The sequence below is a fragment of the Nipponia nippon genome, unplaced genomic scaffold (assembly GCF_047370975.1).
Source record: "Nipponia nippon isolate SJK-2023a ecotype South Korea unplaced genomic scaffold, ASM4737097v1 scaffold_2, whole genome shotgun sequence".
NCBI classification, from domain to species: Eukaryota; Metazoa; Chordata; class Aves; order Pelecaniformes; family Threskiornithidae; genus Nipponia; species Nipponia nippon.
Genome location: NW_028262336.1, coordinates 2107529 through 2129904, shown reverse-complemented (window position 1 = coordinate 2129904; position 22376 = coordinate 2107529). Strand labels below are relative to the sequence as shown.

Genomic DNA, 22376 nt, shown 5'->3' with positions numbered 1-22376 from the left:
AGCATTTGTAAGTCCAGGTTCTGTTCTTTACTTACACAAAAGGCAGAAATCCACCAGGTAATAAGCCCAAGTCCCTAGCCATGATATTTTTTATTAATAATATTAATTATTTACATACTGCGCATATATTATTCACATACTACTTTACATTTGTTAATAGGCGTAATTCTTCCATTATGTGAATTGTATCATATTAATGTTTTTGTGAATCTTGAATATCTTGTTTTGCAATTTCTGCATGTTCTAGCTGTGTTTTGGTCTGGGTGTTTTAGTTGTCTAAACAGAAAATTGTCTTTTTTTTTTTTTTCTTTAATGGAAGGTAAATAGCTTAGGAAGCGCCTGGCCTGATGATCATGTGCCAGACAACATCTGGAGGGAATTATCAGCAGTAATGTTGCTGTAGGCAAGATGGTCTAAGAGTACAAGCATGGTGAGTTTTCCAGGGAAAAGCAAAGAAGGAGGATTCTGAAACAAAAGGGGGAAGCTGGACAGTTGGGGAAGAGATAGTAAGAAATGAGCTGAACAGAAAGTAGCTGAAAGTAGCCAGGAATAAGCAAGAAGGAGTAGAGTTGATGTACCCAAATAAACTATCTCTTTTAGTGATGGCTACTTCTTCCTAGCCAGGCAGATACCTCCTTGACAGAAAAGGTGTGTCTGGCCAGAAACCTTCTTCTGGGCATTTCATCCCAGTTTTCTTCTCTGCAAAACCCCAGAGTGAGTAGGAGAGATCCTACAGTGTCTTAATAGACCAGAGAAGTAAAAGGCACTAGAGGCAAGATCGAACTAAAGCCTCGAACCCATGTCTCAAGCTCTTGTAGACTACTGACAGGCAGTCATAGGTGCACAGAAGAGATGCAGCCCAGTCTGACCTCATCTGTATGGCTTGCACTGTGCAATTTTTACTTTTATCGAACAAAAATAAAAGGGATTTATCTCAGATTACACAGATAATGCCTATCTCACTGCTGTTCTGCCCAGTTGGTTACTGTATTCGCACTTCTGTCTTTCTGGGTCAGCCTCATATAGTATCAACAAGGGAAAATTCACTCAGGTCACTGGAACTGATTTATAGCCTCAAGAATGTGGATTTTGTCTTTGTTTTCCTTTATGCTACTTCCCCTTTTCTCTACGGTAATTTTGTAAAGATTTTTTCCCCTGACGTTCTTGGGCTTCATGTGCCTGATACTGCAAAGGCAGATACAACTGACTTCAAAGACCAGTCCAGCTGCAGTCGTGGCTTGCATGGTATGGGTCTGGCCTGCTGAGCTCATGAAAGCAAAGTTTCATCTGGTTTGTGGATCGGGCTCTTGACCTGCCATAAAAATAAATGCTATCTTCTACAGTTATTAAATGGTAGACTGTTTCTTGTTACTACTGTGGTATACGTGTCTCTTCCATATGCCTGTCATTAAAAATAATAAATTGGGTTCCCTTATCTTATGGAGATATCTTATTTTCCCTTCCTGTTTTGGTCTCCTGTTCATTTCCACACAGTCGTGCTGGCAGACTCACACAGTTTAGATGAAAACAAAGCGCAGCAACCTTTTTCCCTCTGACAGCAGAGACGCCAGCAGTTCACACCTTCACCTGACGTTCCGCTTAACCAACAGCGCTCTCTGAACGCGTAGGGAAGCACGATAAAAAATCCTGCACAGTATAAGAGGAAATAAAATTGCATAAAAAGATGGTATTCCCGCTACTCTTCACCACTGCTAAGACATTAATTGATTGTTTAATAAGCTGCCATTTTGCATTGCTCTTTGTTAGTTAATTCTGTGTATATTCTTCCTGCACCATGAAACTGCAAGTGTCTATTTGTACTGTGCAATAGCTGAGCAGGATCTTGAGTATTTTAGAGATTGAACACTTTACCATTTCGTTCTGAAACGACCAGTTATCAATTATCACTAATAATTTCCACGCAGTCACTTCATTGACATTCAGCTGACACTTAATAACAGTCTTGGTCCTCCAGACTTTGTTCCTTATGCTTCCTCCAGCAAGCATTACACTTCACAGTGATTGCACCACAAGACAGAATTGTTTGTCTGCCTAGTTCTTCACTTTCTCAACTTTTTCTATATCATTGGCTGCCTAGACCCTTCGAAAAAAGAACAACTCATGGACCAAGCCAGATGATGTTGCCACAATGGTTTTCCCTTACAATCAAATAAAAATTTGCCAAACGTTTAATGTTTATTTATTACTTTCATTGTCATGTCTTGTTTTCTTGCTCACAACTGTACTTGTGTTTCCAAGGTGTTTCACACATGACCCTTAAGTTCAGTCCCACTGCTGTCAGATATAAGGACCGCTCCCATTAACCATAATCCTGCTACCATTAACTGCAATGTGCGTAGAAGCTGGCTCAGTCACAAATGCATGGAGAGTCATTTAAAAAATGTAGAAATTAACATTATCAGTGGTTTTAGCTCTGTTTATATGGAATTCATCTGCTGAGCATCTCTTTACGTTCCCTCCATGGCATTTCCATCCATTGTTCCACTCTCTCCCCAGTGTTCAGCTGGAAGGACAATGGGAGAAAGTAGTTCCACATTTTCAGCTATCTATACACAAACGGCGTCAGCCCATACATTCTTTTTTTCTCTCCCTCCCCCCCAAAAAAAAGCTCCCAGGGCAGGAAAGGAATGATGGATCAGGCCTGTCCATAGTCGTGTGCTCCCTAGCATCCCACAGAGGGATGTTGTTGCTATTATTTTAACAGCAGATCTCTGCTGTTGTTGCTATTTTAATGGCAGATTTTAAAGCTTCCGCTGACATTGGTACAGACCCTGAAGCTCAGCTAGAGAAACAGAGGTGGCGAGCAGATGGTGATACAAAGGAGGAATGTTGTATCTATAAATATTCTGCTGAAATTCATATCCAGTGTTCCACACAAGAGCCAACAAACTGCACTAAATCCTTAATATGGGGTTTAAATTAGTCTTATGTGGTAAATGGGTTCTTAATCTGGGTTTCCCTGCCAGGGAGATTTTCACTCAGAGGATGTAACTATTTATATCAAACCACTGAAAAAACTGTGAAAGGTTAATTCTGTATTAATGATCATTAGAAAAATGCTGACATTTACCAAATAAGGGGACACGTTTCCTTCTGAGTTGTCAGGGCTTCTAGAACAGCCCAAGGGAAGGGGCAGTGGCGAAGGCACAGCGATCTCCAGGAAAATGCTCCTGAGCCATTTGTCAGAGTCAGCGTTAAGGGAATGTTACCGTACACCCGTTGAATGCGTAACAACTCAAATCTCCCTCCGGAAAAATCAAGCGAGTAAAATGACGCTCATAAAACCCTGAAGTGTTTTAATAATGCAGTTTAATACACTGAACTTCTCAAAACAAGAGTTAAGACTGAAGCTTCGCATTCAAACTATAATCTTTATTTCACCATATTTGAGTGTACTTTAGATATCAGATAACGGGTATCGCGCACACACACAGGTTTATTTATCATTGATTGAACACCCAAATACCAGCTGAAACAAAACGAACAGGATCAAAACCGATAGGGCCTAAGTCTGGTTTAAGGTCAAGCAGCAGGTAAGTAGCAGGACCTGGCGCCAAGCTCAGCTCCCCACTGTCCACACGCCTCTGCCCTCGCCGTCAGGGAGCACAATACGCTTTAAACGGAGCTGCCAAGCAAGCCTGCAGACCCCCGTACGGAGCTCCGCGTGAATCTGCAGAGTCTCTAAACCAATAGCTTTGAATTTTGACGTCTATATCTTCAGGTGCTAATTTGTTCGCTAATCATGATATACTGCATTTTGTTAGCTGTCACGGTCCTTATCAAATATTGTGAGAAAGGGGAGGAAATGTTGTGTTTAAAAGACCGATGTCGGGAACGAAACGGCACAGAGAATGAGTGCGGCCATCAGCCCGTCAATTTTCCCTTTCCCCTTAATATTCTGTACTCACTGATCCGGATTGACTCCCTGGTCAGCTTCAACCAGCTCTGACAGAGGGACAGAGGTCTCAAAGGAATTAAATTTCTACAAATTCTGTGAAAATCAATGGCTAAACAAATTAGCTCTCTCAGCTAAGAGGCTCTCTTGGCTCCTTGCTCTATGCGCTCATCCAGGCAGACCATCCCGAGACAGGAGCCAGACAGAGAAAATGCTACCCTGTGCCTGGCTGTAGTAGAGGAGCTGGGACTGAAATTGGGATGCTATGGGATTTTCAGGGAAAAGTATGTGGAGCTGAAAATGTTGGTAAACAACAGGATACAGGCATTGGGGAAGGGGCAGGAGGAACTAACATTTCCATGGTGGGGCCATTGGGACATAAGGCAAGTCATTTGTCCAGCTGCTTGCAAGAAGCTTGCTTCTTTCACCAAAATACCCTTTAAAAGTCATCAAGAGTTCAGGGCCCAGAAGAAGCTGAAAACTTCTGGAGTTGAAAACGCTTATAAAATCTTCCTGAAGTTCTGCTATGCGGTCGTTTGTATTTTATTTTATAAGATCTAAATACCAACATCTCGCCTGTGCTCTGCAAATGGCTCTCAGTAAAACAGCTGCACCAGTGTGCGAGAAGAGAGAACAAGAGATAAGGACTGCCTCTCTTCTTCGTAACCTCCCTGCAACTAAAGTCCAAAAACTGAGTAACAGCAAAGCGCCTTTCCCCAACTTTTACCTCAGGTTGATACCCAGAACGAAAGATAATTTCTCACCTAACAGCTCAGTCCGCTATCATTCCCAGTCTCACACTGGGTCTGGTAGAGGTTTGTGCAGTGGCTTTTCCTAGCTCTGTGAGGTGACGGTAGGTTTGCAGTCTTTATCTCAACCAGCTCTAGCAGAAGGTAAAGGCAGCATGCTCTGGCTAGACTGGATTTTTCAGTTCTGGTCATGCATGCCACTATCATACTTTAAATCTTGATAGCATCTTTGAAAGCACGTAAATGTTTTAAGCACACTTTTTTTTTTTTTTTTTTCAATTTCAAATGCAGTTTAAGCTTTTAGGTTCAAATAAATGTCTAAATTGCATCTGATGTATTTTCCAGCTCCCAGTGACTTCAGTGAGACTATTTTTCTGAATAAGGACATATAAGGGGTCACAATTTCATTTTGTTTAATATTCCGTCTTGTGTTGCCACCATAAAAGGTGACTTAATAAATACTGCAATTTCTGAATGGACTTATCTTAAGTTCCATCATCAGAACTGCTAAATATGCAAAACAAAATGATGCACCAGGGAAATAAAATCAAATTCCCACTGGAGTTCAAGGGCAAGCAACAAAAGGGCCTGACAGTTTTACATTGAAAGGAAAACACAGAATGAAAATAAAGAACCTGATTCCTCTCCTCACAACGGCAATAATTTCAATACATGCTATTTTAATGGCTATTTCTGCTTAAAACTATATACTTATGAAAAATTACATTCCTGTCTGAAGGGTCTGTCCCTTACTAGAGTTACACATCACATCGAGCGTTTCTATAATTGAAGTATTAAAGAAATATATTTTACTCCATATTCTCTTTTGTTTCATTTGTGCCACGGACAGAGCTCTGGGCAGTTTCCATTTCCCCTACAATTAGGCGCTGATCCTACAAACCCATAAATGCGAGCTCACCTTTCCTGCTGGGAGGGATTTTGATGGGAGACTCGCCGCAATAAAGGACATGAATCCATTTTGGCAGGATCAGGGCCTCCGATAGCAAGGAGGAAACTAGCTAACAGAAACCACCTTTGCAAACACCAAGAGGGAAAGATCCCGGGAACAAAAATTCAAGTTTTACACACTCTTAAATGCCAGCCAGAGTATTTAAAGGGAGCAGAAACTGGAGGACTTCAGAACCGATCTCTTTTTTTTAAATCCGAGTTGAGAGTGTCCCTTTAAGGATTTATGGCATGGCACAGCCCAGGGTTTGCTTAGCTTGGCTTTTACTAAACTATTATTTTCTTTTGCTAAGAGATTCAGCGACTGAAAGCGCAGCTTTTTCTTCCTCACAGCTGTTTGCTCCCATGCTATGGAATATTTTCCCTCCAGCTTTTGCCCTTGCCTTCCTCACGGGATGTAAATGATGCAGGAATTTTGGCTGCTCTGCTTCAGTTTAGCCTAGTGATAATCTTAGGCAAACGCTTGCAATCTGTCTTTCATTAAAAGAGTTTTTTGCACTTCTGTTTAACATGGGGAATTTTCTGAGTTGCCCTTCTAAAAGAGGATTTCACCTCCACTTTTGCCTGGAGGGAAACTCTTGCTGCCACGAATATATCTGCCGGATAAATGGGAATGCTCTTGCTGTCGAGTGGCTCTCACCAAAGAGAGCAGACAGTTCTGCCTTCAACTCCTGGGCATTAGGTACTTGCTGCAAACTTAATCGGATAAATCAATGCATAAAACTGCTTCTCCCATTAAAAAGCAAGGCATTTTTTTGCTGCCCTATGCAAAAACAGGTGTTTAAATTCCATTGTAAAATGAAAGCAACTTTCATTACCAAATGCCTGAAACCTCTTGCAGAGCACAAGTCTCTCATTTCTAGCCGTCAAACGTACCACTAGCATCTAATACTTGTTGCCATAACAAACTGTAAGTGCGAAACAGGAACGGAAAAGATTTGTATTTCTAAAATATGTTAAATGTTTAAATTCAGTGTTTTAGTGGCCCTAGAAAAAGATTAGACTAGAGTCTTATTAAAATAATATATATATCTCTCCAAAATATTATTAGTGTAATATATACATGTACATATTATAAATCTATCTATATACAGAGGCTTATACATGCACACAATGTGGAGAAAGTATACAGCAAGCAAAATGGGATTCGAGCCCTGGGTCTTTGCTGTTCAATATTTGGCAGTCACTTTTTCTGAACTGGTAAAAGCAGTGGGAACTTCTTCCCTGCAAAAAATCGCCAGTTCTTAAACAAGAGAAATCCTAGAACAAAAGCAAAGAAGAGAGGGAGAACTACATTCGCTAAAAATGGGGAATATTAGATATTTGGTAGAAGTCGTTGTTGCTGTTAAGCTTTTCTTTAAATACAGCGACAGGACCGGCTAGAGTTCTCAGCTGCTTGCTGAATCTGGCCCCAAAGAGCTGTCTGCAGACTCCTCGGAAGAGAAACAAAGAAACAAATATTTTAAATAACTTTTGAAAGTCATGTCCCCATAAAAAACAACCTTTATACCTGTGAGAGGGTAGCCAAAATTTAATTGAAGAAAAAGAAACCGTTAGATCTCCCCTTTTGCAAATCCCTTGTGCGAGGGACTCGATCACTGACTGATTCCTGTGCTTTCCTTACCAAATCAGGGTGCGCTGCGAGCCAACAACCTGAGCTGGGAATCCTGTTGTTTTGAACTGCTCTGCAGACTCTGCAAACTGAGCCATCAGCTTCAGAGTGCTCTCTGCAGCGAGAAATGACTGCTTTCTAGTCCCTTGTTTATTTTTAAGGTATACAGGAAGAAAGGTTTTTTCTCCCAACATCTTAGACAGAGGAAGAGGAAACGTATCTCAGGGATTTCTCATTTTTTTTTCACGAAATATTCCTTCATAAAATGGAGATTTCACCTGTAAGCCATTGCGCACTGAAACAACACAAGACCTCTGTTCTGCTTCACAAAACTCTTTCATTATTTCTTCATTCTTCATTTAGGGTTTCCAGTGTACTGAGATTTGAGTTCCCACTCAAATATCATCAAGCGTCCCTTTGAATTTATTATTAAATTATGTCAAACTCAGACCGCAAGTAAAATACTGGTTGAAATCCCAGTTTCCCTAATGACGGAGATACCAGGGAAGAGTTAAGAGCATTTGGCCTGCTGTGCTCAGAGAAGCAAAGTCTGGCATACGAAATGAAGATCACATCTCAGTATGTACACGGGATAAAATCTAGCCAACCGCAATGTAAACGGTTGGTGTGAATGTTGTCTTATTAAAGGAAGGTGACTAACCAGCAACACCTTCAAAGTATTATTCTTTGTGCAACTGCAATGTCCCGAAGCCCGGGATGTGGACTGACGCTCGGCAGTACTGTTAAATGCACGCAAAGGAGATCATCGGGCTGTCCCCAAGAGTCAACGGCCTACGTCTGCGCAACAGCCCGAGTGCTGACACTGCATCGCCTCACGCTGCAGAAATAAAGCTAGGGAAGCACGCAGATTTACAGGAGAAAAGCCGTGACTCAGACAAGTCAAAAATACTACATCTGTGAATCCGGAGTAAAGAAAAAAGGAAGGGGAAATAGGGAAAAAAGACTAAAAAAGAAACACGCTTCTATTTCAGGAACGAACTACAAAATAACCCGTATACACTTAATTAGATGGCCATAATAATAATAATAAGCTTTTTCTTCCCATTTCTCTGCACAGCAAACGTCACTGCGTAAATGCAGTGAATAGCAACTATCTGAGATGTAATTATTTATATTTTAACTCAGGACTGTGAAGCATTTTCCTGAATACTCAGCAATTGTGTGAATATTCATAAATAAAATGATTAATGGTCAGTTCGCAAATAAATATTCTCATTCAGCCTCAAATAACCGTTACGACTATTCAAAAGTCTTCATTTAAATTACGTGGCCCTAGCCAGAGTGACATTTCCAAAAAATTTTGCTGCTGTGCGGAAAAGCTGCCTCCCTCTTCCCCCCCCCGGGAAAAACAGGCAAATAAACAAAATAACAAGTAGAAATTTCGAGTCGAGGGGGAAGACTGAATTACCTGCAGTAGTTGATTATCATAAGCCAAGTTTAATTACTTCCTTCACAATAAGAAATGTGCTATGCATAATTTAATTAGCCATTAGAAATTGCCTCTAGGTATACCTATATAATAAATAACTGCACTCATTGCAATAATCACTAACATGTTCTCTCAGGCACACAAAAAACTTCTGTATACTGACAATTTAAATATTAATAATATAAAGCACTGAAATATCTGATTTTTACATACAATGGAAATGAATAAAGTACAGCCGATGCAACTGTATAATAAAATAGACTTAGAACAGCTCCATGTGTAACATCTATTGATTATAAAAAGGCTTAAGGCCTGAATAAAAATAGCAAAAGTAGCACATAGGATTTTAAGTATTATTATAAAAAAATCCCATGGAGGTCACTGTAAGAGAAAATATCTCATCTAGAAGAGTCTTTCTAATTTTTCCTGAAATTCCTGCTTTTTTCACATCACACCATGAAGAACAAAGACTATGGGAAGAAACTTTGCTCTTTTCCCTGAAAGCTTCGGCTTATTTGAGATGTCTTCCCTTTTTTCCCCCAGGCCCCTTACATATCTAAGCTACACCCAATGATTACGTTTGTCTGGTATAACGTACTAAGTTGCCCTCATAAACTATTTTGAACGGTATAGTTCACGTATAGGAACCGTGCCATTCATTATTTGGGGGGAGAAAGCAACCAAAAAAAAAAACCCACAGAACAAGACAGGAGGGTACCCAGATGCAGGGAGAAAGTCTGAAAATAGTTTCTAGTTCCTCCCCGTGCCGCGAGCAGCCGGTGGGTAGGAAACGAAGCCCCGAACCTCTCCCTTTCCTGCCTCCTCCTCTTCCCTTCCCAGCGGTGACCCCCCTTTCTGCCTGGTTTTCTACTCCTTTGCCCCTATTAACTCATCTCGTCCTGATTGCACCGTCATTTCATCCCCGGGAGGACGGTGTACACACGCGAGCCAACGCTAAAATGAAGGTAAGATGACGGTGACCCGGTCCCTTCACTGGTGCGTTACGTCCCTTGTCCCCGCCAAGTGAGCCCCTCAGAGCGACACGGGGCACCCCGTCCTCATCCGGGCTGAGCTACAGCACTCCCAGTCCCGATTTGTTACTCCTCCACCGCGTCTCAGCCCCAGGACAAGCCAGCACCTACAGAAGCCCAGGGACATCCCAGTCCAGAGGGTGTCGGAGAGCACAACCGGGGGCAAGGCATCTGACATGGCAAAAGGACAGAGGCAACAAGTGCCCCAGGCACTTTCCATCCCCTTCTGGGGCTGAACTGCTTTTCTGTTAAAGGCTGTAACCGTACTGGCTTACTCGCTCATGTGCCCCGTATGTACGCAACTTGGTCAAGCCTCTGCATTTTTTCTAAATCAATTATTCCCGAATTACCCTGGATAAATGATGCTCAGCACCTTAATGTAACTCGAGCAATCAGTCTTGAAACACTCTTAAACTGCCACTTCACAATCGAATCTTTCATTCCAAGAAGCAGAACGAGTTGGGTTTTTTTTCCCTGAAGCTGCATTACGTGACCATATTTTCACAAAAGCTATTAATTATTATCCGTTGCTGTAACGGCGCGCTGCTAGGCACTTCCACAGCCGCCCCCCCCTCCCCAGCCCAGGCGCAATTTCCTGAGTTAGGGAGTAAACAGAATGACTATGTACCGAATAATCCCAGCAGTCTCCAACGGGGCAGCGCGGGCTTTCTGCCACCCCGTCGGCGCTGCCGGGACCTGCCTAGCAGAACTGGGATGTTCCAGTCTTATGTGGGTAACGCTCCCCAGCACGGGAGTGAGTAACGTGACTGGCTTGCCGCGCAGCAGATGGAGACTTTGCTGAGGTTGTTTGATGGCAAATGAAGCCTGTTTTTCTACTTGCTCCAAGGAGCCTGGCACAGGAAACCCCCAAATCCTACAATAATAAATCTTCTATTTATCTTTTAAATTCTGGAGCAAAATAAAAACCATTAGGCACCCACGGACATGTGCTATATTCTATATTTTCCCAGCTTCCTACAACCTTCTGGCATACATAAAAAGATGAAGTTTTCTGAAGTAAAAAACGACTTCTCAGTTTAAAAAGAACAGCCTCATTGCCTTGTATGGAGCACGGCTTTATCGTATCGGACAACAAAAAGGCAGGAACACTTAGGAATTGCGAAGACGGGCATCATCCAGAAACCTGTGTCTGACCCAACCTGATAGTTTTCACACTACCAAGCATTTGCAGGAAAACCGAAAGGCAGAGGAAAACGTGATCCTTCCATAGCATAGAAGTGATCACCCAGGCATTAACCTCACTGTCGTGATTATTTTACTCATATAGACTGACACGGTATTCCAGCAGATGAAATAGAAATCCCCGCACATAAGTCAAAATGATTCCGACCCTGACAGTTGTGCGGAGGGGGAGGCGACTTTCTGGCTCTCGCTGTCTGTTACGGCATCTCAGAGGAGAAAGCAAGTGAGGGGTCAAGATCTCCGTGGCGATCACACGTTCTTAACACCCCTGAAAATCAGGTCACAAAAGCTGCGCCCTTGAAAATCGGCAGCATAAAGTCCTTTGAAACGCAGCTGCTCGGCACCTCGCAGAATCAGGCCCTCCTTCAGCAGCTGCCCGTAAGCGTGCTTCCACGCAGCCTCCGCCTTGCTGCCTTGTGCAGCGTCGCAGGACACTGCCGAGGTCTTTGCTTTCTAATTTTGCAGATACCCGATAAATAAAAGAACAAACTCCGGGGCAATACACATCTTTGCAAAAGGATACGTCAACTGAAAATTTAGGATTGCCGCACCCAATTATTGCATGGGACTTTATTACAAGTTAAGGCAGCGGCAGAGTCCGGTACAACCTCAAGGCTGAAGTCTGCTTTTAAAAAAGCTCAGTAGGAGCATTTCCAGTGAGGTCTGAGGGGGCACAAGGGAATGCGCAACAGGTCGTCTTCCACTATTTTTTCTCCCTGATAAGAAAGACTGCTTAAAGCACAGTAAAAATACATTTGCATTTTTTCTGTGCAATGTGCATCTACACGCAAAGCTGAGAGAGGGATGACAGGGCAGCGCTGGGATAATTTCCTCATCAAACTAAGTGGTGCTTGTAGAAGCGATGACAATAACAGCTATAAACATTTAATAACTGACTTTTTAATAGGATCCTCCGAGCAGGATTGAGGACAATCCAGTGCGGCAAGCAGGTGAAAAAGAAGTCTATCTGTGAATCTCTCCACCTATTCCCAAGGCCCCTTCTTCCTCAGCAAACTTAAACTTACGGAACTGATCCACCGGCATTTCAGGAATAAAACAGCAAGAACCTGTTTTTGAAGAGTCCCTAACCTACTCATCGTACGCACCATAGATTTCTAAGTGTTACGACGTGTTCTCCTTAGAGTTATTTTCTGTCCGCAAGCATCCACACAGTCAGTCAGCACTTCTGGTATCTTATTTAGGGATACTGCTGTTAGCTGCTGAGGCTTCTTAAGAAGCCTACGATGCACAGCTCTTCACTCTCGTTAAAAGCAAAGGCACTCTGGTGTCCTCAATCCTCCCCTTCGTTTTGGGGTCGATTTCTGATCAGGGAGGTCTCGATTTCCTGAAGCTTCTGAAAGCAGAGGCTTGGGTTTGTTAATTCATTGGTCATGGGAAACACGTTAATGCCAGCCAGGAGTGCATCCAGTCCCTGAGTGAAGTCAAAGAACAGTAAGTCCTTCATAATTATTCTGTGTGCCCTGGCCCACTGATTTTCAAACAATTTTTGCTGTGGCTGCGTTCATATAAATGTGCTGATTATGAATATGATTTGTGTCAGTTCTTAACCAGCTGGTTAAGTACTCTTTAGAAACTGTAAATCGGTCCTCTTAAAGGCGGTTGGCAATAATTTCTTCCCTAGCTCCTTTCCAAGAGCTACATGTGTGGATGCTGCTGAAAACGTCCATTTGACAATGCTGGAAGGTTTCCTTCCCAAAAAGCAAAAGCCTGAAGAAGAATGAGCAGGTGCGGATGCAGTGAAACTGTCCACTACGGCAGGGACTGAAGTCTACCGTACAAGACTTTAACCGAACTTTTTTTTTTTTTTATAAACATATGTATAGTGAACTGACCAAGAAAATACAGCTTTGGAGAAATGAAAACTTATCTGTGGAACCCTGTGGAATTTGGCAAATAACTTTGATTGTTAAAAGAAGAAAAATTGGGAAGCAGTTTTGAATGTCCAAATGCTTGATTTCGTTATTATCTAAATCAAAATGCCTTATTTTTTTAATTGCAAATTCATCTTATAATTTATTTTTAAAATATTTTTAATTAATTCAAACAAGGAGGTTGGGGGATCCATTTTTAAAACGGTTGCGTAATTTAAAAACATGAGGCAGTCTGACGATACAAAAATAAACGTTTAAAGTTTGGCCAAAACCTAAGTTTTCCTGTTTCTCAATACAGTTAAAAAAAAAAAAAAAAAAAAAAAAAGCTTTTATTCAACCAAGCCTAAATGCCTCCTCACCATCTTCTCGTTTTTTCTGCTCAGTCCCCAAATGAAAAATCCTCCTCCGAGCTCCCCTGTTGCTGCAGACCAGCGTGGGCCGCCCCGAGGCCCGGGCCAGGTGCAGCCGTCCCTCCAGCAGCTCCGGCTGCGTTCGCCAGCCTGCGGCAAGCCCCGGACAACGCGCTGCCGCGGGGGCTTGACTCGGGCAGTCCTTTCACCAGCTTCACAGTACTGGCAGATCAATAGCCCAACTGAGCAAACGGCGTATGGAAAAATTATTGTAAATATTATTGTAACAAGTGCTTTTGTCACTTCTTGGATTGATTTACTGATTCATTGTTTTCTGATCTTGCAGAATACGCAATTAAAAGATGCCCCTGGCAGGAATATTGTTGCTAGAACTTGAACTGGCACTACGTTTCCTCTCAGAGTTGTAACATTTCTTAATCTGCTTTCAAAGACATCTCCATTTAATTTTGCCATAACGCCATGGTATCTTTCCCTAGCCCTTCTCACCAAAGCACGCTACAGCTTTTACCACAAGAAATGCGGTTGTATTTTGAGCCAGCAGATGCTTCGCAGGCAGAAAGGTTGGAACCGTAACCCATTTTAACCAGTATTGGTAATAAGCAGCGAAAAGCTACACCATTTTTTTCCTCTGAAAACAAAAAGGTCTCGGCACTGCTGCACTGTACTCTCTACTTGTGGAAACTCTAGTTGGAATAATAAGGCAGAAAAGCCAAGTGTTTCAGCGTCCTGCTGTGCAGGGCTGCTCGGGACAGGGTCAGGCACTGGAGCGCCGGGAAGCCCCCGGCCGCCTGCCTCTCCCCGTACCCCGGGGGCCCGCCGCTGCTCTTCCCGACGGAGCCACGCAGCTCCCAGGCTGACAGACACCAGCCGTTTGCCTGTACGCCCACCCTGCTTTTGCTCCCAGGATTTAAACAAAACTTCCCATCCCCTTACTGCAAAGTAACCGTGTCGTTCAGGGGGATGTCCGAGAGCCAAGGGCTAGCGTACGATCCTGTAATTCCATCCACAGGCAGCAGCAAGCCCAGCCTCTGCGGGAAACCCTGTTGATCTCTGAAACGTCAGCTTTAGAAAGCTTAAGCCTCTTTCATTGAACTTGGTTTTACAGCACCGGTGTAAACTACAGATCTCAATATGGATGCTTGGGGTGACTTAAGTTGCACTTGAATAGGTTGTACTCGCAAGGGGAACTGATGCAAACGCCATCTGAGCCAGTCTCAATATATCAAGGAATTTTCCGAGTGCTCTGATTTTAGTGCATTTTTTAAACTATTGTAAGCTTACTAATCTAGATCGGACGGTGGGAAAAAGGAAAAGTTAAAAAATAAAACGAGCTTTGACCACTGAAGACATAAGACTGCAAGCAAAGACTGATACAGGGATCCCACCGATTAAAATGGGAACGGTGAGCTGTGTGAGCAGAGGAGCCTTCGGTGGCACCGACCGTGCTGTAAAGCAACACAAATGCTCTTTCCTGAATGCAGCGTGCTTGGAAGACATCTTTCAACTTTTCCATCTGAAAAAAGCATCAGTTTTCCTTAAAGACAGATACAGATAAAGCGGGACACTTCTGCCCGAGGAGAGGCGAGCTGGGCTGATATTTGATATAAGTGCTCGGTCCCAAGTGGGAGGAGGGAGAAGTGATTGATGGTTTGTAAGGAATTACTTGACTTTTGCTTGTAACAGAAGCTTTTTGGATTCTCCCAGAGTTCTTGTCAAAGACAAGAAATGCCTTTTGAAATAGCAGCTTTCCCCTTCCCAGCAGATGGACTTAACCTGTGTAAAAAACGCCGCAGATTTAAAATACATATAAAAGAAAGGAAGACATTGTTTGACGTGTTGCCTTTTTTCTGGCACGCTGCTGCTCTGGCAGGTTTGTGGCTGTCATTCTGTCACCTGCCCTCGTAATGCAGCGTGAGCAGTTCACCTCGCTGCAGGGAGAGGTTCACAAACCCAGCGGCAGGAGCTCGCCCGTTGGGTAGGACGCGTATTACCACTGAGACGGGTCCTCGCTCGCTGTCTCCTCGGGCTGCGAGGTCAGAGCTGTGCGAACCTGACCGTGGCACCCCTTCCCCGAGCCCCCGGGGCTCCCCTGGTCCCCTCTGGACAGCTCCATCTGCCTCCTGCAACCCTCGTCCCCGGGAAGGGCGAGCGCCTCGGCTCTGCGGCCGGAGCTCAGGGGCAGCAGGGCTGGATTTTCACGTTTCCTTCCATTGAACGCACAAGGGAGCAATGGATCTGAGCGCGGCATCCCCTCTTTAGGAGGCAAACTGATGATCCAGCAGGTGGAACGGATTCCTACAATCCCAGTCACACGCACGTTTGTTAGAAAGGCATCGCATCGGTAAATCCCAGTCCCGAGCAATTCTGCCAAAGGCAAAGCCGCCGCTCTCTGTCTTACACCTGGCTGTTACGGAGCGCTGCTCATCGGCGAGCCCCAAGGACCACGCCAGGGATGGCGTCGGCCGATTCCCCCTACCTCAGGGAAGCGGCGAGAAAAAGTGCTCCGCCAGCTTTGGAAACCCTCGTCCCCTCCACCCTGGACCCGAACAAAAGCTGAGGGGAGAAACCACCTCTGGAAGCAAATGAAGTCGCTCCCTGCTCACGGCTTTAACAGCCACTGCTCAGACAGTGGGACCTCAGCAATATCAGCATTCAGAAGCAGCGGTATTAAAAAAAAAAAAAAAAAAAAAAAAATCACGTATTATCCATCGCTTCTCTCCCGCTCTTACAATGCGTTCGCCTGCCCGGGGGGTCGGCGGGGAGGGGGTTTGCAGGGGGCAGGGGGAGCCGGTACCCGCGGCGGAGCGGGGCGAGGGGGGACCACGCTGAAAGAGACGGAGTTTTGCTCTCGCCAGCCACGGAAGGCTTTGTCGAGCTCTCGGAGCTTAATCTTATGGATAAGCAGCCGTAATAAACACGTTGTAGGTCTCGAAATGCGCGCCGTGCTGTTTTCCCTCGTTGCGAGGCTTCGCGGGAGCTCGGTAACGCAGCTTTAGAAAAAACATAGGGAACGAAAACCAATTTGCAACGCAATGCCTTCGCAGGCTGACGAAAACAAAACTCCCGAAAACGTTTTGGTCTGGGTTTTTTTTCGAAGCGATGTGTGCGTTTTTGACTCGTGCGATCGAAACCAGCGACGGGAGGCGTGATGTGCCGGCTGCGCTGGCGAAACCCCTGCGGCGTCTGGTAGCGGGTTGCGCTGGGGGGAGCGGGGCGCTCCCAAAGCCCAGCAACTCTCCCGTTTTCGCCGCAGCGTTTCGCTCTGCCTCGCCCGGGTCGGGTCTCCCCAGGGAGCGACCCCGGCCCCACGGTTCCCCACGGCAGCAGCCGCGTTTCGGGTGGGAAACCGGGCCGGGGGGAGACGGGGTGGGTGGGTGTGTGGGTGTGGGGGTGTGTGTGTGTCCCGCAAAAAAAAATAAAAATCTTAACTTTTCGACGAGGAAAGGAGCCGAGCGCCTCTGTCCCGCGGCCCCGGGGTGGCAGAGGGAAGGGCCGAGGAAAGCCACCGCCGGTAAATAATATATACATCAAGGGAGGCAACGCCGGGCCCCCCGTGACCTTTCCGCTGCTCAGGTTTAATCTATAAATACCCACAAGACATCCGAGCCCATTGTTTTGCTGCCCTCTGAAACCAAACCTGCCAAGGGGACGAGGGGCGACCGCCGCCCTCCTCCTCCTCCTCCTCCCCCCCCCCCCCCCGCGGCGGGAGCCGAGGGCCGGTGGGGGATGCGGGGCTCCCCGGGAGCCTCCCCCGCTGCTGCCCCGCCACCGGCCCGCGCCGAATCACGGCTTCGCGATTAAAACCCGCGCCTGATTAAAGTCCAGCTTTATCCCCTTTTTAAATGAGTCTCGTAAAACAGCACATTAACTCCGGCGACAGGATTCATTGCTGAGACATAAATAACTCGGATGCTCGGGAGATATTTGGGGGTTTTTCCCAAACCTGGGAGGTTCAGCCGCTGGCTTTTCGCGCCTTTCCCCACGCCGTCCCCCGGCCCCGCCTGCCGCCTCCCTTCTCCCGGGAAGATGCGGCCGCGGCGGGGGGGGGGGGTCCCGGGCGCTCCAGGGGACTCGGGATCCCCAATATTGTCACCGAGGGGTTTGGGCACGGCTGGAAAATCGCACGTAAGAGGTGAGGGATTTCGGCAAAACGGGGAAACCGCCCCCCGCGCTCCGCCGAAGGCTGCGTTTTGTACCCGTCCAGCGCCAAAGCCGCACCGGGGGCTGCCGAGCCCCCACGCCGGGAGCGGAGCGGGGCCGCCCCGGGGACGGGGAGGGAAAATCCCCGCGAGAGGTGGCCAACGCGTGGGCGAGAAGCCCCGAGAGCCTCCTGCGGGGGAAAGAGCTGCCAGGAGGCGAGCGAAGCCTGGCTCTCCCCGCGGCGGGCGGTTCGCAGCCCCGGGGGCCGAGGGGGGGTGCGGGAGGGGACCGAGGAACGGGGCCGGCGCCACCGGCCTTGTCACCGGCCGCCCCCAGGGGCGATCTCTGCCGCACCCGGGGCCGCTCCGCCAGCACGCCCGTCCCAGGGCCGCTCCAGCAGAAGCAACAGCCCCCAGCTATTTCCTACGCTACCCGGGGGCAGCGACTTGGAGTTTTGAGCCTTTGGGACGCTATAAAACCTCCCTTCTCTGTTTTTCTTTTTCCTTTTTTTTTTTTTTTTTTTTTTTTTTTTTGCTATATCGCTGGAGATTTGGCAAGTTGAAAATACTTCAGGTGTAAAGTTTGTTCCTAATTGGGTCTTGTAAAGACGGAATTTGGTGGCCATTATGCAGCCGCTAATCAATTTTCACCCGGCAGCAAAGGTACACCGCGGAGGATTTAGGTTTAATGAAGTGACTGTGCAAATTACAGTCGCGGACTTTATTTAAAGTCTATCAACCTCCTAAAAATGATTTCTCAAACTGTTCTTGATTTCCTTTGCTTTATGAAAAACACCACGCTTGCCCTCTAAGGCTTCAGGCATCAGCAGCCGCTCTCCAGCCCGGCGCTGGGGAAGTTCTCCAGTTTGTATTTCCAATTCAGGGAGAAACGGGTAAATTAAACTCCTAGACCGTCCAAAAATATAGCCTATCGTGGCTGAAAATAATGAGAAACGGTTCTAAAAGAAAAAAAAAAACAAAACCGGTGCACATATCCCCTCTGCTCCCGGGAAGCGGGGTTTTGCGTTTCGTTCGCGTGTTTGTTATTTCCACCGGGGAAGACTCGGCAACCGTGAGGTTTTTTTTGGTTTTAGCGGCTGGTGTTGGGAGCGCTTCTGTCCCTCTCCTGCACGCCGTGGCTCGGCAGATTTTTACCTGCTTCTCCTCCGGGTGCGCGGCGGGGCCAGCGCCGGTCCTCGGGGGCCGAGCGGCGCCGGGTCTCCGCAGCTCCCTTCGAAAATACTTAACAGATTGGTTTGGTTTTTTTACAGCAGATATTTTTCATACCTCGATCTCTAATTCTTTCTTCTTTTGGTTTTTTTTTTTTTTGGTTGGTTGGTTGGGTTATTTTTATGCTGGGTTTTGGGCAGCTGATGCTTATTGATAGCGCGGGGAACGTCACGCAAAAAAAAAAAAAAAAAAACACCAAACAAACGCCAAAAAAACCACAAACAAAACCCAAAATAAATAAAAAAGGTGTTTTCTTCTCCAAGTGCGGCGGAGCGGACTTGGCGCGAGTGGAGGAAATTTCTGCCCTTTCTCTCACGGGGTCGCGCACAGAAATCGCTTGACCTTTTTCCCCCACCCGAATATTAAAAGTAAAGAGAAATTACCCAAAAATGCCTTTTCTGGGAACAACGCGACTGCGAGAGCGGGGCCGCTCCCTCCCTCCCAGTTCAGGGCGCTGGGGAGCGGGCGGGGGGCGGCGGGAAGGGCGCGGGCAGCGCGGGTGCGGGGGCAGCGCGGGTGCGGAGGCAGCGCGGGTGCGGGGTCCCCGCGGGTGCGGAGCAGCGCGGTTTCGCCCCTCGGGGTCCCCGCGGGTGCGCGGCTGCTTTTGCGGGGCCTCAGGCCGGAGCGAAGCGGCCCGAGGGGACAAGGGCGGCCCGAGGGCTTCGCTTGAGCCAAGCGATCGCTCCAAGCTACCGGCTCCCCTTCAAATAAAAATGAATACAGAAATAAAAGCTGAAAATGAGGAGTAAGAAGAGCGGGCGGGACGCGCCGCCCTCGCTCTCCCCGAGCACCGGGCAGCCGGACCACCGAGGGCCGGGGGCCGCGGCGCTGCTCCGAACGCCCCGGTCCGCGGCAGGCGCCGGGCCCGGCAGCGGGGCAGGACCCCTCGGAGCCCCCTCCCCGGGGGGCCCTGGCTGGGGCCCTTTTCCTCGCCGGGAGCCGCGTCCCCGCCGAGAGGGGAGACCTCCCTCCGCCGTCCCGCCGCGCCGCCAGCGGGGCCGGCGCGCTCCCCTCCCGGGAGGGGCAGGACCCGATCCCGGGGGGAAGGATCAGGCCCCCGGCCCCTCGCCGCCCGCGGAGGTCCCGGGTGGGAGCTCGCCGCGGGGCGTGGGTGCGCGTCCGCGGAGCCGGGGCCCCTCGCCTCGGCGCAAGGCCGGTCCCGGGCCGCCGCCGCCGAAGCCGCCGGCCGGTGCCTCGGCGAGGCGCACGGCGGGGGAGAGGGGTGGTCCCCCCCGGGGGGCCGGTGTCCTGCCCCGCTCCTTCGCCCCCGACCCCAGCGGCACCCCCGCGAGGGCCGGGGAGCTCCCGGGGCAAGGCGAAACGCGTGTCCCGAGACAGCCGGGAAGGACTATCGCGACAGGCAGGCACGGAGAGGGAGGAGAGAGGGAGAAGGAGGAAGCGGGGGGAGCCAGGCCGTTCCTTCCCGGGAGATCATGGAGTCGGGGGGGGGGGGGGAGAGCCGCCGTGAGTAGGAGAAAAGTCCCCGTAAAGCGAAAAAAAAAAATAAATTAAAATCCAAAGAATCTCCGCAAAATCCGCGCCCCCCCCCCCCCCCCGCCCCGCTTTTCCTCTGCCCCGCTCCCGGAGGCTCCCGGGCCGCGCTCCCGCCCTGCCCGGCCGGGCTCGGCGGCGGGGCCGGGGCTCCCCGAAGAGAAAGGAGCGGCACTAACCGGGGTTGAGGTCCAGGCACTGGCTCGGGTCTTCATTGTCGGCGAGCTGGCCGTTGGGGCTGAGGCTTTCCATGGACAAATCCAGCCCCTTGTCCTCCCAGTCTCGCAGTTTCCTCTTTTTATTTGTCCCAATCAAGGCTTCTACCGAGAAAGCGTGAGCTCGGGAGCTGAGGGCCACCGCCGATCTCCGCCTCTCGCTCATCTTACCCCGGCCCGGACCCTCGGGCAGCGGGCGAGCGGTGGCCGGAGCGCGGAGCTCGGGGAGCGGAGGCAGCGCCTCTCGCCGCTTGCCGCCCCCTCCCCAGCTGCACCCCCAAGCACCGGCCCGCAGCCTCCCCGCAGCACTACATGGGGCTGCGGAGACTCCGGAGGCAGAGCCGGGAGGGTGTGCGCAGCCCAGCTCCCCGGCACTTGCTCAGAGGGGCTGCAGGCTGGATTTCATCTTTTTTTTTTTTTTTTTTTTTTTTTTTTTTCCTTCTCCCCTTTCCTTCTGTCTCTCTCTGATTGATCCAAACTTCTGGGATTTTTTTTTTTTTTTTTTTCTCTCCAAGAGTTAGGCAGCCTGCGTGCGCCTGTCAAGGAAAAAAAAAAAAATATAAGGAAAAAAAAAAAAACCCACCCAACCCAAACCCCAACCAACAACCGGCCCCGGCCAATGGGAGGGAGAGCTCGGGAGAGACCCAAAAGCTGCGGCCCAATGGGGAGGGGAGGGAGACTCGGGCTTCGGGGCGAGGAATTTTGGCCATCTGAGTCCTGGAGCCCCGGCCGGGAGAATTAACTGTTTGAAGAGCGGGGAGCCGGTGGGAAAGCCGTGGCTCTGAATGCAGAGAGGTAACGACCCGCACCGCTCGCCGCCGCAGGCAGCTCTCTCGGGGGCTGAGCCCCACGCAGAGCACCCGGGGCTTCCCACCCGGGGCTGCCGGGCGAGGGGCTGCTTTCCCGGCGTCACTCAGGCCACGTATCCCTCGCTCTTCCCGGCGGAACCGGTGTTTGGCCCCTCAACAGCAACCTCTCGGGGCGGGGGGGGGGGGAGTTTCACTTCAAAACCACGCGTGTCCGTGGGCGGCGGGGCTGAGCGGGCGGCGGGAGCCGGCGCCGGCAGCGGGGCAGGGAGAGGCGGGCGCCCCGGGCAGGGCAGCGCCTGCTCTTGGCGAAGGGGGATTTTTATATATAGATACATATATATATATACATATTTTTTTTAAATTTTTAAATTTGTTTTCCTTTCCCCCCCTTTCCCCGCCGTCCCTTCGCCGCTTCAGCTGCAGAGGGAACGAACCCGCTCGGCGGCGGTGCCGGCCGGTTGCCTGGAGGATATTCAGCATTTTATTCCCCCTCGCCTCTTCCCGCTGCCCCGAAACCCTCCGGGCTGCGGCGGGGCCGCGGCCGCTCCCCCGCTCCTCGGTCCCGCGTGGCCACGGAACGCGGGCCGCCTTCGCGAAGGTGAAGGGAGCACGCGTGTTCGCGGCGGCGGAGGGGGCCACGGTGAAGTCCAGCGAAACACCCTCCGGGGAAAACACAGCGGGGAACACCGCCGGGGGTTAATTCGATCCCGAGGATCGAAAACAGGCTCGAAATAAACGATAACTCATCCCGAAGCCGGGGAACGAATTCACACGGAGCGCGGCGCGGTGAAGGGCGGGCGAGGACGCACGGGGAATCCCGGGAGCGGCCGGGGCTTCCCGGCGCACGGGGAGAGGGAGATGTGCCTCGGGCCGGGCTGGGCGCTGGGGCTGCCCACGCGTGAAGGGGGGGCCGTGGGGGGACGCCACTTCTTTAGCTGCCGGAGAGACCCCCGGGGCCCGTCCCCGCCGCGGCGCAGCCCCTCGGCCGCCTCCCCCCGGCCCACAGCGCCGGGCTCCCGCCGGCCTTCCCGGGCACGGGGAGGGGATGGGCGAGGAAAAGCGAGAAAACCGTTTCTTCGGGGGATGCCGGGAGCGCTCAGCCCTGCTGTCCAGGCCGAGGTGCAGGCTCCGTGCCCCCCCCCCCCCCGCCCTGCGCCCGTCGCCCCCCTCCCCTCCCGCCGCTGGCCCCGGCCCTGCCGCACGGGGGTCCCCTGCGCGCCCCCCGGCTCGGCGGGAGCAGCCCCGGGGAGGAAGGGAACCACCGGGGCAGGGGCCTGGAGGGAGCCGGCAGCCGGGGACGGA

The 22376-nt window shown here is 49.4% G+C and overlaps 1 protein-coding gene across 1 annotated transcript in view; it reads right to left on the bottom strand.

Moving 5' to 3' along the window:
* TBX15 (T-box transcription factor 15) overlaps positions 1-20431 on the bottom strand; it is a 96951-nt gene extending 76520 nt beyond the window's left edge. The window contains exon 1 of the mRNA XM_087757757.1: positions 20230-20431. Within this exon, the coding sequence (XP_087613883.1) occupies positions 20230-20431 (202 nt within the window). The remainder of the gene's footprint in view (positions 1-20229) is intronic.
* Positions 20432-22376: the final 1945 nt, after the last annotated feature.